General features: G+C 36.8%; 2 protein-coding genes and 1 long non-coding RNA gene across 6 annotated transcripts in view; 2 read left to right on the plus strand and 1 right to left on the minus strand.

Moving 5' to 3' along the window:
• The window catches only part of LOC107738401 (poly [ADP-ribose] polymerase 12-like), a 7,991-nt gene extending 5,808 nt beyond the window's left edge, over positions 1-2,183 (plus strand). For 2 of the 4 annotated variants that reach the window (XM_016550160.1, XM_016550161.1), the window contains exons 8-12: positions 107-203; positions 300-387; positions 596-726; positions 1,289-1,440; positions 1,573-2,183. In XM_016550160.1, coding sequence (XP_016405646.1) covers positions 107-203; positions 300-387; positions 596-726; positions 1,289-1,440; positions 1,573-1,829 — 725 coding nt within the window. In that variant the 3' untranslated portion in view covers positions 1,830-2,183. Of the gene's footprint in view, positions 1-106; positions 204-299; positions 388-595; positions 727-901; positions 960-1,288; positions 1,441-1,572 lie in introns of those variants that run through there. The other 2 variants (XM_016550162.1, XM_016550163.1) reach the window with 2 other exon arrangements.
• Positions 2,184-3,117: 934 nt separating this feature from the next.
• The window catches only part of LOC107738402 (thromboxane-A synthase-like), a 60,077-nt gene continuing 45,760 nt past the window's right edge, over positions 3,118-17,434 (minus strand). The window contains exons 11-14 of the mRNA XM_016550164.1: positions 4,919-5,007; positions 4,526-4,663; positions 3,804-3,966; positions 3,118-3,681 (exon numbers count right to left, since the gene is read on the minus strand). Coding sequence (XP_016405650.1) covers positions 3,586-3,681; positions 3,804-3,966; positions 4,526-4,663; positions 4,919-5,007 — 486 coding nt within the window. The 3' untranslated portion in view covers positions 3,118-3,585. The remainder of the gene's footprint in view (positions 3,682-3,803; positions 3,967-4,525; positions 4,664-4,918; positions 5,008-17,434) is intronic.
• LOC107738403 (uncharacterized) overlaps positions 8,164-17,434 on the plus strand; it is a 17,021-nt gene continuing 7,750 nt past the window's right edge. Inside the window, exon 1 of the long non-coding RNA XR_001639875.1 lies at positions 8,164-8,718. This is a non-coding gene — a long non-coding RNA (uncharacterized LOC107738403). The remainder of the gene's footprint in view (positions 8,719-17,434) is intronic.

Genomic DNA, 17,434 nt, shown 5'->3' on the forward strand with positions numbered 1-17,434 from the left:
TTGTCATTTTTGGGTGAACTAACCCTTGGCTTTAAAACTAAAATAAAAATAAATTGAAGCTAAATAGAAATGTAAAAAAAATTTTTTTATGCTAATTCATTTTCAGAGATGTGCCAGCAAAATCTCAAGTACAAAACTGAAAGAGATGTTAGAAGGAGACCACGTTTTGTTTCTGCCCAAGATGTCAAGAGCAAAATCAAGGGGTATGATATACTGTACCATTTGTCCATTACATGCACACATATTAAACATGATTGATCTGTTGTTCAGTGCACTTTAGTGTATTGTGTTTTAATTAGAAGTGAGTCTCCAGACAGCTCAGCATCTTCTTCTGTGGAAGTTCCACCTTACTGGGACAAAGGAGCTATTGATAACTTCACCTACAAGGTACACAGTCCAATCACACGGAGTACAAGGAGGTCAAATGGTTATTAAACACTTTGGAAATCAATTCTGTACTGTACTTAGGGTTATAGATGAAGATTAATACTTCTAATTTATAAAGTTTTTACGTTTGTTGAAAAGCATCAGGTACCAACAGCCATGTTACATAACAATACTAAATTTCTGAAACGAAACCAGTTTGTTTTCTTAGATTGTTCCTCTGCAAAGCTCTTCCAAGGAATACCAAAGGGTGGGCGCAATGTTTAGTAGAACACTGCCCAAAAGCATCATTCACAGCATTGAAAGAGTGCAGAATCTTTCTCTCTGGAGGGTCTTTCAGTGGTACGTTTTTTCATGTTTCACTACTAGAAAAACAAGTAGCAGTTTATTTGCACAAAGCCATTACATAGAGTACTTCAGCTATACTGTATGCGTATCAGTCATATCTTTTTGATCGTCAAACAAATGATGCTAGAGCTTTTCTCAGAACTAACTTGACTTTTCTAAGCTATTTTAGTGGGCGTATGAAGTCAGTTCCCCTCGAGATCACACAGATGTGACGTGTGATGAGAAAGTAGACAAATACTCAGTCTGAACAATATAGCTATTTTGTGTCATGTAATATGGATAATTCATATCAATGTATTAATATGATTATTTATTATATTTAATTATAATATATTACAGTATATAAAAATCTATTTATTATGTAAACGTAATAAAATAATGTATGGCTTAATATTAATATTAATACGTCTGGCCCAATTGCCCAAATACATTTTGTATAATTTACAATGTAATAAATATTTACATTTTTAGCAGATAATAATTATTAGTAGTAATTTGAATATGGTACGCTCTATTTATTGATCTGATTGATTCATTATACCATGTTTTTTCCTAGGCAAAAAGAACAGATGAATAAGAGAAATGGAGGGAGTGCACTTGACCAGCGTTACCTTTTCCACGGTACAGATGAGTCTCTCATAGCCGCGATTTGTGAGCAAAACTTTGACTGGAGGATCTGTGGAAGTCACGGGTCACTTTATGGGAAAGGTATTTACATATTTGTTCAATAGTATATACGTGTAACAGTTCTTCACCTTGTCATGTAGCCTACAAATAAAAGAGTTATTATTGAATGCTTTCTCAAATATTGGACATTGCATGTGTTTTTTATGTTTACAGGCAGCTATTTTGCCAGAGATTCTTCATACTCTGACAAATATGCAAAATCCAGGAACGGCAAGACCAAGAAGATGTTCGTGGCACTGGTGCTGGTGGGAAACTTCACAAGGGGTAACAATACTTTAGTCCGTCCTCCACAGAAACCCAACAGCCAAGGCTTTTATGACAGCTGTGTTGATAATGAGACTAACCCGGCCATTTTTGTTGTGTTTGAGAAATTCCAGATCTATCCTGAGTACATCATTGAATACTCTTAATTTGTATAGTTTCGAAATACTTGAATATATTTCGAAGGTCTCCTTGTCTATCTTGAAATACTTATGAAAGTCCTGATACACAGACCATTTATGTTAACATCACTGAATATAACCAAAATCTATAACTCTTGGGCATCTTCTTTCAAGTAAAAGATTGTAGGGAATAAGGTAATAATTACGTAATAAGTAACGGTGTTTTATGATTTAGTTGACAATTGTATGAAAACTGACCATTACTCATGGCCATTATATTTAGATTTTTATGTAATTCATGTTTGATTTATTTTAATGTTGAATGAGGTGGATAGAATTAAAGTACTGATACTGTTACTATTACTTTCATTGCTGTAAAAAAAAATATAAACATAAACAAATAAAATAAAAAAAAAATTGTTTTTATAAATGTTTTTTTTTTTTTTTAAATTTTAATTGGATCAGCTAATTAAAAAAAAAACCAACAAAACAAAAAATTGCTATTTCTCTCATGAATGTGCTAAGAAAAACTAGCGTGGATGTCTACAACTTAAATATCCGTCGGTCTGTTAGTCACACAAAGTTATCTTATGGCTTCAGAGAACTTGAAATATAGTGTATGAGTCGTATGGACCGCTTCTATGGTGTATGAAGACACCCACCTTTTGTGTTTGGGCTGGCTAAGTACATAATAACAAAAGTTCATTTCTGGGTGAACTATCCCTTTAAATATATCAGTCTCTGAGTTGGTATTTGACTTTGAACTTTTGCTTACTGTTTTTTCCACCCATCACATTCCTGGACCTTTGGGAAAATGCTGATATGCAAAGTACAGCAAAGCTATAAACAATACAGTTTGACAAACAACTAGGAATGATTTGCAGCATTTAATACCGAAAACAAAATCACAGATTAAGACACAGGCAAGAGGAAGTAGGACATTTACAAGGAAATCATTTGAAGACATGGGAGCAGGTGTGTCACTGACTACACAGAGAACAGATTCTCTAGTCACTGTGACCTCTAGTGGTTAAACTGAGAAGTGAAGTCTTCGGAAACGGATCTAATGTACAGTAAAGTTGGGTTTATTTACCAAGACAAGCTCTCAAAGAGTTGTTGTTCTGTTAATCAAACCTCTAAAAGCTCTATGGGTTAAATTTCCCGAAATCATAACATTTATATATTCCTTTGATGTGTGGGTCTAAAATGCTTGATATCAAATGAAATGTGTAATTGAAGATAAATACACATATTCTGACTGATACACCATTTATTATGTAATACTTTTGATTTCAAATCCTTTGAAAATGTCAGAGTTTGTAGAGTTCACAATCACACTCTGTACACTCGAACCTTAAAAATCACATCACTCTGGGTCTTCATTGCAGCTTAATGTAATATAAATGATGTAAAATCAGCATAATCATCAGAAGCTCAAATATCTCACTGGCAGTAAGGCAAAACATGTCCAATCCCAGTTCCTTCTATCAAATCATTTACATATAAATCAGATTTCCTTCCATGTAGTTGGTTGTATTTACATTTGAGGGACTTACCATTGGCTTCAGTAACAAAATGAATGTGCATATGTGCTGTACATCTGTGCCTTAGTTGTAAATTAATAGTGTTGAATTCAGTTTCATTTAAATGAGTAGCACAGATACATTTGATTTAGTCCGGTGATTCTAGAATAAGAATTTAGATTTTAGGCAATCGATCCATTCTAAATAATATGATTAGAATTGATTAGATCAAGACTGCCCAAGCAACAACTAAAACTCCATCAGGACTCATCCTCAAAATTCTCCCTCTTGGTGATTTTGACCAAAATACCATTCTTGGGTCCAAGGGTGGTGTGCGACTTCAACTCCAGAGGAACCTGTGTGACATAAAATATAGACTGTACATTTGTTTTGTACCTCAGGAAACCTCCACATTTGAGGGAAACCGAATCTTCATGCATACTAAAGCTGAACTACTTTCAGTGGAACAATAACAAACCTCAGTGTCCTCGCAGGCCATCATGTTAAACCTCCTAAATATGTGAAGCAGAGCCATTTTAATCTCCAGCTGGGCCAATCTCATGCCCACACAGCTGCGTGGCCCCGCTCCAAACGGCAGATACACAAACGGGTGCCGGCTGGCCTTGACTTCTGGAGTGAACCTGAGACAAATACAGAGTTCATTGTGAGAACATCACATGGGAGGCATGCAAACAAAATGGAGAAAGATCTGTGTACAGCTTGTTAAAAAAAATATCTATAGAACAGCCACAGAGTTGATAATTACAAGATATACTGTGAGATATACACTACTGTTCAAATGTTTAAGGTCAGTCAGATTTTTTTTAATGGTTTTGATAACATTATGTTTAACAAGGCTCATTTATTTGATCAAAAATAAAGCAAAAACTAATATTGTGATTTGAAGATATTTTTGAATGTAATTATTCCTGATGGCTGAATTTTCAGCAGCCTTTACTCCAGTCATTTCTTATTATTATCAATGTTGAAAACTGTTGTGCTGCCTTGTATTTTGATTGATTTAATTCTGGATTCTTTGATAAACAGAACGTTCTGACAAACAGCATTTATTTGAAACAGAAATCTTCTGTAACAGTATTAATGCCTTGACTGTTACTTTTAATCAATATAATGCATCCTTGCTGAATAAAAAAAAAAAGTATAAATTTCTTCCCAAAAAATGACTTCAAGACAGTTCACCTCTCCGGGATGAATTTCTCAGGTTCGGTCCAGTGCTCTGGGTCATAGTGAAGGAAACCTGCAGCGATTTCCAGAGATGATCCTTTAGGCAGAAGCTGGCCGTTCACCACAGTGTCTTGATCAACATCTCGTGCAAATCTGTGACAAAATAAACAAAACCCACATGATATTCAAGATTCACTCTGGGAAAAAAAAAAAAAGTGTAATGCAGTCCAACGCCCAAAACCATTTTGGTTTATTTCTGTCTTTCCATCTAATTGGTTTATTAGATGTCTTTCCAAGTAATTAAAGTCTAAATACATGCAAGAGCCTTAATAGTGTTATTAATATTCTTGCATTCTTGTGGTTCTGTGTGATGTGATTGAACCGGTTATAAAGTAATAGCTGTCATACCTGAACGCAGGTGGGTAGAGTCTGAGAGACTCACATATAACCATGTCTAAATACTTCAGCTCTTGGACATTAGTGTAATCTGCAGTCTCCTGAAACAGAGAATTAAACATTTTAAGCATGACAACAACGACCCTGGACTAAAATATCTCTACAGCTACCATGTATGGCCAATAGGTGGAAGCACAGCAGCAATAATTTCAAGTTTACAGCACAATCCATTCTCGCCGTAAAATGGCTTTTAAAACAATGAAACAAAAAAAGTGAACGAAAACGTTTTCTACTTTATTTGTTTTATAGTTTCCTTTGTGATCAATATTTTTATTGTCTTTTGAAAATGAGCAGATCGCAAATCAATTTAACTATTTATATAGATGCCTAGATTATCCTGAAATTATGTGTATATATATACATGCATATATACACAGAAGAAGCCTTTGTTTGAACTGAAATGGAAGCAGACACAGCCCAGCAGGCAGTGCTAAGCAGTCTATCACTGCATGGCTCTGTGAAAATAGAGGTCAGGCAGTGAGCACGCACCCGTACAGTTCTGCCCACATCCTCTGCCTCCGAGGCCCCCAGACATGCAATGTGGGCATTATAAACGACAAGCTGCTCTCAAGTCACTCTGTTCCACCAGTAAAAGCATCCATTGCACAAATGAGAGGATGCAGCGGGGCGAGAAAAGGGGCAGATTCTGGCATGCTGGAGACATCCTCCACAGGCACACGCCCCCCTATTGGCAGGCTACACTATCAGCTCTCATCGGGCGTCATTGTGGTTCCAGTGTAGAGTGATATGGCAGTGATGAAACACTGTGAGGAGCAGCACTTTGTCTCGCTGCAGCAGACGAGCTGGTTTGGATGGTGTGGTATGTGATGTTCTTTAACAACAGACTCACCATGGACTGAGAGGTTTTCTTAGATTTAAGACTGTTAAGGTGGTTTTTCTATTTAGACATGTGCAAGACAAGCCTCTGACCGTTCCGTCACATCTCACACATTCAAGTTCGACTTTTAAAAAGTTGTTGCTATTTTCTATTTTGCTTCACTCACCCTCTTTTTTTTTTATTTTACCAATGAATGTGTCTTAAGGTGCAGCAGTTATGATAAATAGAAACAACGATAATGATGTTTGCCTTCACAAGCACTACTGATAATTGAATTTTTGTAAGAATACCAGTACTGCATATCTAACATATTTTACTCCATCTCTGCCCAAAACTACAATGCGATCAATATGTACCTTTCTATGCCATTTGTTTCAGTATGAAAGAGGCTTTTTTGATTCTCTTGGCACAGCTCTGTGTTATTTCAATCATTTCTTTGAGAGAATGTGAACTATTCACCGTATCGCTGCAGACCCTCTGTTTATTCTGACTTGCAGCCTCAAGTATGACTAAATTTAACTCCGCTGTATGCACACTGATGCCTCTAAAATCACAAAGCAAGGTCAGATGGCCCTGTAGACATGCTAGCCAATTTTTCACGTCTCGGTTGAGTCTCTTTTTTCATTCTTTTTTATGCTTTCATCAAACAAACAAACAAAAGCCCAGTGCAAAGATTGATGTCAATGACAAATTGTGCACAATGATGCTATAAAGCATGTGCAATACCTTCCTGTATGAGCCTGAATGCTGCTTTATTAACAACTGATCAGAGACTGCAGGCAATTTTGTTCTGAAGTGGTCAAAGAAGAGCTCAGATGAACCCAGCACAAATGAAAGTATGTCAGGCAGGGTAAAATCAGCCTGCTTTCATCTTGTGAGGAAATGGTGGGAATATTTCTTGTTTGTTTGTGGACCGACACTTAGCTAAGCTACTGTAATGAGATCACTGGTGAAGAAACAAGGGATTCTGGGACTAAAATATGGCAAAAAGCAACTTCAATCCTTGTCTAAATATGTTTACAGTCCCCTCGCCCTCAAACATGTTGATTATTGGCCCTCTTTAGAGTTCAAGATGTGCTTCAGATGTTACCTTGTTTCTAAATTCACAAAAGACACGCTCTGAATTTAATTGCATATTTGCTTGTTCTCATATGGCAACAACAAACATGTTCCGCTATGCAAGTAACCTAATATATTCTCATGAAGTAGCCTATATAAAAAGATCACTTAAAAAGTAACAGAACATATCATTAAAATCCAAAGGACCGTACCGTTGGAATTAATAAAACAAGAAACGCGGTCTCTGCGGAAATGCTTTGACCTAAAAATACTCAAACGTTTCCTTCAAATTCATTTCAAGAGAGACAAAAAAAAAAGCCTTGCCGTGTTCAAAGGAGCACCCTGCTAAAACAACTCATTTCCCTGCATATTTCTGTGCCCCTTGGTATTAATATCAGCCTCTTTTCAGCAAATGAGATTAATTTCTCTTGCGTGAGTGTGTGTGGTGTTCCGGCTGCTGAAATTTTAGCTTCACCAACACATGAATAAAATAAATTTGTAAAATATTTTAAAATGAAAAACAGCTATTTTAAATTGTAATAATATTTCTAAATTTAAAAAAATAATAATTGCAGCCTTGGTGAGCATAAGAGACTTACTTAACTTAAGAGATAAAGTATATCTCCTTATATCATAACTCCTAATAGTTATATCCTGCATATATTTCAAAATGGAAATTCTATAGATATTTTTTTTTAGATATTTTATCCTTGCTGTGTGTGGCCTTTTCAAATCCACAAGTTGAAAGCCACTTATTTACATTACTGTATATCTCTTTTTCCCATTTTAGGCCCTTTGTAAATGTAGCCCTCCAGTTCTATGGGAAAATGCAGGTCGAATGGTGTGTACGAGTTGGGAACGGCTAATGTGGCTCCTTAAGGTTTAAGGTTTCCACAGAAAGAGCTATTTATTGTTATTGATAGTGATGGAGGCTTGCATGTTCAGACAGGAGATGCTAAAGACAGAGTTACCACAGATATTTGTGCATCATATTAGTGAATCTCAACAGTACATTCAAAACCAAAAAAGAACAGTAGCCATTTTGTGAGGGTTTAAAATATACCATATCATAATTTTCATTCAGAGTCTAAGTAATGGCTTTTAATTTTCTGGCTTCCTGAAAGACGTTCATTCATTTCAGGGCAATATATACATTTATAACAAAAATAAACTGCTTTTCCATTCAACAAAATTAACAAGTTTTTGGCAGTTTAGAATTGTAAATGGTGAAACTCATGAATTAACACCTCTGGTTTCTTTCAAGCCTGGAAATCAGCCCCCTGCAGTGACTATTTCCTTGGCCAAATGGTTAATTAGGGAAGCTAATTGCAGGGAGTGTCACAGGCATTGATTGTGCTCTTATCAACTGGAGACAGCCTATGTCAGAAGACTGTGGGCCGGCTGTATGAATGATACAGTCCTGGCCAATGCCTGAACTGCAGAATGAAAGACAAACAATGGGCAAACTAATTAAAAATGCCTAATTAAAATCACCTGAGCAGAAAATCAATACTTTGTCATGGTCTGAATAGTTGACAGAGGAGTATTTGTCCCAGCTTCAGTCAAAAGGCCTCTGCAGGAATGGAAAAGTCTGAAAATTAGACAATTTCGGCTGACATATTGACGTATTTCTGAATGAAACTGAAGATTCACAATAGACTTTATATTTTGGGAACTGAATGGATCATGAGAAGTGAGTGCTTCATATTAGAATGGAGTCAGACCTGAATGTGAGTTGTACTCTATGTGCTCTCCTGAAAAACCACCGGCACCAAATTTTGAGGAGGCTATTTAACCAGAATGTGGAGACTGAAGGTCGAGTTCATCCTTGAGAACATCTCAGCATATTCCAAAGGTAAAGCCTTCTTTGCTGTCACACACCAGATAGTACTGGTCTAAGAATTTCAATTGTGAGGTTCACAACAAATAACCCTATATATGCAGTTTCATGCCCACCCCCAAAAAAGTTATGTGTCAGCATTATTAAATATAAATTAATTTAAAAACAAAAAGTTTAATACAGCTTTAGTTTTTTTTCTGTACTTCTAAATGTGTCCTGCTGTCTAATTTTATTCTGAGCAAAAAATAATGACTGTCATTTTTACCATTTTTATATATATATATATATATATATATAAAAATGCTGCCACATAGATTATAACTCCAATGCAGTTGGGAGGAAAAAATAAAACTACCTTGGAGCTTCTACAACACAATGGTAGGAGAAACAAACAATAATAAAGCCACAGCAGATGGACTTAAATCTACACAAAACCAAATCCCAAATGAAACCCATTTTTGCAATAACACTGGCATTGTGGTCTGTGACTCTTGCATCGGATTGGTTCACTTTAAAGAATGAGGTTTCCGTGTACACTTCCTTTAATAATGCATTAGTTCAAATGGTTTGAACTGTTCCAGCCCAATGTTTTAAAACTACCTTGGAGCTTCTACAACACAATGGTAGGAGAAACAAACAATAATAAAGCCACAGCAGATGGACTTAAATCTACACAAAACCAAATCCCAAATGAAACCCATTTTTGCAATAACACTGGCATTGTGGTCTGTGACTCTTGCATCGGATTGGTTCACTTTAAAGAATGAGGTTTCCGTGTACACTTCCTTTAATAATGCATTAGTTCAAATGGTTTGAACTGTTCCAGCCCAATGTTTAGAGAAGCGTCGGGAGAATTCAGACTGAAAATATCCAATCTATAGAAGGGAATGCTGGGTAGTGGTGCATCTCGGTTTCATCCACAGTGATTGGGCTCCATCAAGGCTGCATCCCAGCCCCCGGCCCCACTACGCTCCCCTTCACCGCTGCCCATTCGGCTAGGCTGTGAACCCACCGTGCATCTCATCCATATGCCTGATGCTCATTATGTTCTTCACATGGCACTGCCGTGTGTGTCTGTGATAGAGCTCTTACAGCCCAGCACGGCCTTCGGGATTTATCTCCCCTCCCCCCACCACCACCACAGACCCGGACACCTTTTATTCAATTTGACTCAATGTGCAGGAAAATACAGTCGTAATGGACAATCAAATGACAGGTCATGAGGATCCCTGCCGCAAAAGCAATTATGAGGGTTTTTTGCCATCATGATTCTGCCAGTGAGTGCAGCTAAAATGCTCATTATGCTGGATGCAAATCCACATGCTTTCGGTCACCTTTGCCTCTGCCAGACAGGAATACCTACCTTCACTTATTATGCAAGCATTGCAGTCTATTAAATTATTCCACGTTTGTCAGAGAGTACAGATTGTACCTTTATGGTTATTGAGGGTGATGTTGAGGACAGGTCATGATGGTTGACTAGTCGTCTAACAACAAACTTCAATTTTTATTAAAAATTTTTTTCCCTAAAAGTGATATTTGGGGATATATTTATAATTTATCATTGAGTGATGTTGCGGACAGGTCACGATGGTTAACCAGGTGTCCAACAACTGACTACTCGATTAGTAAGGTTGACTAATTAATCTATTCAACTAGATTTATTTTATATATGTGTGTGTGTGTGTGTGTATATAATTATATACCGGTGTTTTTTTTTTTTACATATGCACACACACATTTATATATAAATATAGGCATACATACAGTATATATATATATATATATATATATATGTATATGTATGTGTATTTGTCAATATACGTAAATATAATTATATATTTTTGTACATATAGTTATAATACAATGCATTTACTTCAGTAGATGCTCTAGAACTAGTGAACATGTTGTTTATATTAACATATTTTTACACAGGCACAAACACACACACACACAAATATATTTATGTATAAAATTCTTAAATCTTTCATTTAGATGCACTACTCAACCTGCATCTTTTTAAAATATTTTTTTTAATCAAGTGTGGGTGGGTGTGTATGAATTTATATATGTACGGTTTTAAAAGCTGTGTTTCACAGCATTTCACTCCATCTAGCTGTTTTTTTTTTTTACTCTGGAACATGTCTTATGTAAAATTCCCCAGAGAAATGTCCAACTGAGGTCAGGTGAACTCAAACCATTTTAATTATATACAAAACTTCCTTAAGACTTCATTTAAATAGTGAATTAGTGAATTTTAGCATATCCCTACATGCGATACAGATATATGCACGCTGTGTTTGAATTAAGCCTAACGATGGCAGGTAAATAATAAGGCACATTTTCATTGCCACAGTGTGAGCGTCATTTGCATATCCCCCCAGAGTCCCATGGAAGGTGGTTCTCAAACAATGGCAAGCATCTGATAGCTGTTGACATTCGACACGCGCGTCAGGTTGAGGTGCAGCTGACTGCTGGAGGATTTGTTATGGTTGCTTAAATCAGGCACATTACAAGTCTCCTTCCTTCCTGTCCCAAGGGACCTTACATATTCTCCGGCCCTTCTACAGTAGCAGCAGTGGTTTGATGACTCCATCTGCTCCATTCTATTACACATGCGGCGGTGATCGAAACGGCCGGCACAAAGACCAAATAACAAACAAGGGAGTCATATCGCGCCTTCACCAGTATCAACATCATAACGACACAATGGAGACATCTGTTCAGAGGAAACTTAGCGAAAGTGCCTCTTTATTCTGCACGATACAATGCTGGTTGATATGAAAACCCTGTTAGGTAACATTGCAAGGGGGCTGATGAAGTGGACCGTGACTGTTTGTGCATGAATGCACATGCCTTATGTGTGTTTGTGTGTGTCTGCTTGAGAAGTCAATTGGGACATGTAGAGCACTTGAAAAAGTACAGATGACCTGCTGCCTGTAGGTGGGACTGAAATATCTCGGTATGAGGACTCAGTTTGACATATGCAGCCTCACGTAGCTCAATCCTTTTCCGCTTATACTGCCCTGGGGAGAGAAGGGAGCGGAAAGAGAAGAACGAGAGGGGGAATGTAAAACAAAGGGAAATCTTGATGCTCTCACTTTTCTCTTCCTTTTCTGCATCCAGAGGGGATGTTTCTGTCTTTCTCTCTACTATCTTTAACCTGAAGCACAGTAGGAACGTTAGGCATCACCTTAAGCAGTGGATAGAGTGGCTCCGTGCGTACACGCAAACGCACACCTACACACTTGTGCAAATTATTGTCTGATCTCAGCATTTTCTTGGCGAAGTAGCAGTTTATAGAAACTACTTTAAAGCTGATGTCTGTAACATTTGAATGCTATTCCAGTTTAATGTGCAGATATTACTGTACAGATATTCATTTACTTGTAGCATTTAAAACAACTGAGTTTAGCTTGTAGCGTTTTAGTTTTATTTATACTACTGTTCTGAAGTTTGAGGTTGGTGAGGTTTGTTTTTTTGTAGTTTTTTTTTTTTTTTTTTTTGTCTCATGCTCGCCAAGGCTGAATTAAAAATACAGTAAAAACAGTAATATTGTGAAATATTATTAGAATTTAAATAACTTTCCTGTGTTAATATTTTTAAAATGTAATTATTTCCGTCATGCAGAGCTGAATTTTTTTTTGTAACACAAATTATTATTTTTTTCAACAATTTAATGCATACTTCCTGAATAAAAGTATTGATTGATAAAAAAAAAAATTCTTACTGACCTTACATTGTACAAACTTTTGAATTGTAGTGTTATTTATTTGGACAAAATCGGCCATTTATCAGTTATCAGCCATAACATCATTTTGTAGTATAATATGTGTAGTGGATAATAATGCAACATATCACGTTCACATAATTTTTACTGGAAAACCGCTAATTATTCGAAATGGAAAAAAAAAGGTGTCAAGTGTTCAATTTGACTTTTGAGATGACACTATCAAATTCATACACTAGATGGCATAGTACAGTGTCAGCATCTTGCTAAGCTAACACTGGAAATATAATAAACCCCAAAAAATACACAGCATATAGAAGGACTGGCTACAAATTTGTCTACATACTTTTAATTGATACTTTTAATATATCTTCTCAAGCTCTGTCATCTTAGATACCATTTTATTTAACTGAGCTTTGCATTCTGGCGGTTTCTTAATTTGGCCAAAACAAAACACCAGAACAAGTGCACTTACAGTATGAATCCTTAAAATGCAGTCTAGGTAGGCAGCACAATAGGTTTTGTAACACTAAATACCTTGAAGCCTATTTTAGCCTCTCTCTCCATCTATTGTTCTCTTCATGGATCTGCTCGCATGACGCATTAAAATGTAAGATAAAAGACAGCGCAAACAGACTAAACCGCGCTACGAGCACAAGCAAGCTATTTACGCTCATTCAAGTAAACAGTGTATACATAATTTGCTAAGTTCCAAATCCGAGAGGCGAGGCTGTTGCATTAGCAATGAGAGTGTCATAAGCCACATCAATGGGAACTGACAGAAACAGCGCTGTGGCTCCGGAAGGATCAAAGGCTGTGTTATTGAATTTAGCGGGGGAGAATCAAGCTCTTTATTCAGGTTGGAGTGCTATCAGGGAGGGGAGAGGAGCCCATCACTGCTCTGAATGAGGGAAAGAGCCGCCTGGAGGCCGAGCCTCAGAGGAACGTCACCAACGAATTATTCACAGATAGGAAAAGCTAGCTACCGGCTGCTCTCCATCCCTCCGTTTCCTCCTTTTGCCATCTTTCTTTGCTATTTTCACCGTGTCTCTGTGCAGCATTCTTTGTGATATCCTCTTTTACTCATCATTTCCATCTTTGCCACAGGTTATATGGTAACTTGAGATGATAGATTGAGATCTACATTGCCTAAATTGGCTATTGTATGACTTCAGAAGACTTGGAATGCAGCACATCAGTTGTTTAGACCATATTTTTAGTACAAATTTTGCCATGGAAAAAAATAAAGTCATACGGGTTTGGAATGACATGAGGGTAAGTAACATGACAAGATGACAATTTTAATTTTTGTGTGTCTTCTATGTGTACATTTTTCTGCATCTTTTATTTCCACTAATCAATGACTTACATCAGCAGTTATATATTATTTTAATAAATACAGCTAATCTGTATTATAACCATATTTCATTATATTAATAACAACTGGGAGATGCCATAAAGTTATGTTTCAGTGTAAATATACAGTACCATTGAAAAGTTATTGGTCAGTAATTAGTAAGTAATTTTCACAAAAATATTAAACAGCACAACTTTTTTCAACATTGCCAATAATAAATGTTTCTTGAGCAGCAAATCAGCATATGAGAATGATTTCTTGAGGATCATGTGATACTAAAGACTGGAGTGAGTAATGATGCTGAGTTTTCTTGTAAAATATTACAATAGAAACCTTATTCTAAATGTATTTTTAAAGAAACTTAATATATATTTTTTTTATCTGTTAATATTTAAAATGGTTCATATTATGATTTTTACTGAATTTTGATCTGATAAATGCAGCCTCGGTGAGAATTCTTTGAAAAATATTGGGGGAAAAAATGACTTTTTAAAAATCGAACTTTTGAACGGTAGTGTAATTTACTATGTTCCTTTTTTTTTTTTATTGGGGTAAAATATGACCCAAACTTGTTTTATCTCTTGTCCTGAAAAAGTAGAGAGAGAGAGAGAGAGAAAAAACATGTATTTGTAGTCTTCCTTCCATCCTTCATCTCTACCTCTCTCTCTCTGTGGGAGAGGTCTTAGCTGGAAACATGTAATTTTGCTCAGTTTCTGGCCTCTTTGCCCCCGTCTCCCACCTCTGGATGACTCATTAGGTAGTGCTCTGCTTCAGTTCCCTGTTATTTATGCAGATAAAAAAGGCAAATTAATGATGGGCCCCTAGAGAGGCACCACACAGCCTGGGAAGGGGAAATGAAAGGCTAGAACGGCAGACAGAATGTGTGCAGCCTGTGACATGTTCACCAAGTCAGTCAAGCGAAGCATTTACATGTTTGCCACTTAAACTGTCCCAGTGGTGAAAATCAAACTGGCAAATCGATGACAGTAATTCCAGAATTCACCCTTGACACATAGTTTGTTAAAGTCGTGGGTGTGTAAGTGAGAACTGGTAATTTATCACCGTCACCTCAATGGATTGTTAAAGGGATAGTTCACAAAAAAAAAGAAGTTTCTGTTATTTACTCACCCTCATGTTGCTCCAAACCTGTATGACTTGAAGTAGAACAACAAAAAAAAAAGGAAATTTTTACAAAATGTCTAAGCTGCTCTTTTCCAGTGAACAGATGCTGTAATTATTCAAAAAGATTGAAAAACAGCATAAACAAACAGTGAATACACTCAATACGACTTGTGCACTATATTCTATATAAAATGTTCCTGTGGCTCAGTGGTAGAGCATTGCGTTAGCAGCGCATTAAAAAAATTAAAATTAAATTTAATTCTAGGTATTGACAACCATACAATAGATCTGACAATAGATTCACTTGACCTAACTTTCAAATCGCATTTGCGCTTCAGTACAGTCAAATACGTCACATGATAATTGTTTGAGATATCAAATCTGGTGTGACTGTTCTTGATGCATCATATTTAAGTCTGAACATGCATACAAATAATATTTGATAGCCACACTCTTTAAAAATAAAGGTTCCAAAAGGGGGTTTTCACAGCAATGCCATAGAATAACTTTCTTTTTAAGATCATATAGAACAGAGAAAATTTTTCATTTCTGCAGGAGAAAACATCACACAGATTTAGAATGTGATTTAAGGTCAGTAAAGGATCATTTTTAGCTGAACTATCATTTAAAGCACCTTTTGCATGTTAAATTACTTTTATATTTGTTAAATATGATTTCCCACCAGAAACAGTTTGCGGCAGGTAAAAACCTTCGGCGTTGCACTGAAGTGGTTACACTCTAGTGTGTTTTAGCACAAAACACTTTTGAGCGCCCTCACGCAGGGCGTGTGAGGAGAGTGACATTTGAGAAGCTTTTTAGAGCGAAACTGAGAGCAGCACGCACACGGTGAGGGGCGTTTAGGGAATAAAACAACTCTGAAGGAGGAGCCGAAGACACTTTCTCTCTAGGCTGAACACGAGAGCACTGATAGACATTATAGCAGTGGGCTAGATGAGACTGACCTTCAGTATATAGTACACCAGGCCAGATGTCTTTGTGGATGGATCCCCAGCTGCTCGATATAAAGAGAGCATTAAGTTATTGCAGGCTATACAGTCGACTTAAGTCGCAAGGCGTCATGAGACAAGGCCAAGGCTGAGCTTGAGTTTTATTGTGCTGCTTGTAATGCTCACTGCTTTTATAACTTCTGTCATAAGCTCTTTTATTTGAAAACTTCACGGCGAGTGGGTTTATAAACAGCTCTCCGGTTTATTTTTCATCCCGGGAATCCTGTCAGCTAACCTCAAAATGTAAAGTATGATGAGTTAGCGTGATGTGCTCTTTGCCAGATGCGTTGCATAAGAAAACCATCAAATAAATGATGCATTATCGTGAGAAATCCCTCAGACCACATTTTTTAGACTAACAGCCTAGGTCTATGTTAAAATAAAGAAAACACCCTCATATTTTTTTCTTTTTTCCAAGGATACATTTGACTTTAACATAATTTGCTGGCACGCATGTCTCTACGCAATCTACAGAACTTAGGATAAACGATCGCCCTAAAAGCTCCGCAGAACATTCATCCACTCTGAAAAAGACCCGGACTTCCAGAGAGAAGTAATTGGAAGTTGGAAAGGGAGTGCTTAAATTGAAAGAGAAGCAGAGGGGGGAGACCGATGAAGAATGAACAAATGAGATGAAAGAGTAGACAGAAGGACGCAGAGCTGATCTAATGCCGCGTTTGATCCCTTTCTCCAGTGGGCGTCTGCCAGGCCCTGGCTGCAGGTATCAGGATTCAAGAGGGGCAGGTTCACAAAGACGCTGTTTGAATGTACGCCATCAGAGAGAAAGCAAAGACATGTGAGCTCTGAAAATACATCATGAAATAAGAAACACTGTGGCTGACGGATATGACGGATGCCTAAATCAAACTAGATTTCTCTGTTTTCTGTAGAATGCTGATGTGCTGGTTGTCGGCACACAATGCTAGCATCGGCGTTAAATTGACAAAAACTGACAAAAAAAATGTTAATAAAATTTTCCAAGTAAAATAAAAAGTTAATACATTTTAGTAATGTTCCTTTTTAAATATTGACTACATTTTAAAAGATATTCCTGTCAAAAGCTTAGATCAGAACAAAAATATGTAAAATTAACACTGGCTTGCATGTTGTGGACGGTTGCTGTGTGATTGCTAAGGTGTTAATAGTGTTTTTATTTACATGACAACGATTTATTAAAACCTTATTTTTTTCTTTTCTTTGCCTTTTTGAAAAGTTTCACGTACATACGGCAACGTTGTCAAGCGATCCTTCACACGGATCCGTGAAAATGGCAAAAAATGCTGTATTGTGCATGCCAGGCCAGTAGTTGGCGATGTCACTTTGTTAAAGGGGTGGTTGATAGCGATTTTCATTTTTTTTTAACGTTAGTTAGTGTGTAATGTTGCTGTTTGAGCATAAACAATATCTGCAAAGTTACCAAAGTTACAGTTCAATGCAAACGAAGATAGTCTTTTAAAATTCTGGCAGTTTAATGACTACAAAAACGGCTGGTAGGGACTACAACGAGTTACTTCC

This window comes from Sinocyclocheilus rhinocerous, unplaced genomic scaffold, assembly GCF_001515625.1.
Source record: "Sinocyclocheilus rhinocerous isolate Xijiao unplaced genomic scaffold, SAMN03320098_v1.1 scaffold975, whole genome shotgun sequence".
Lineage (NCBI taxonomy): Eukaryota > Metazoa > Chordata > Actinopteri > Cypriniformes > Cyprinidae > Sinocyclocheilus > Sinocyclocheilus rhinocerous.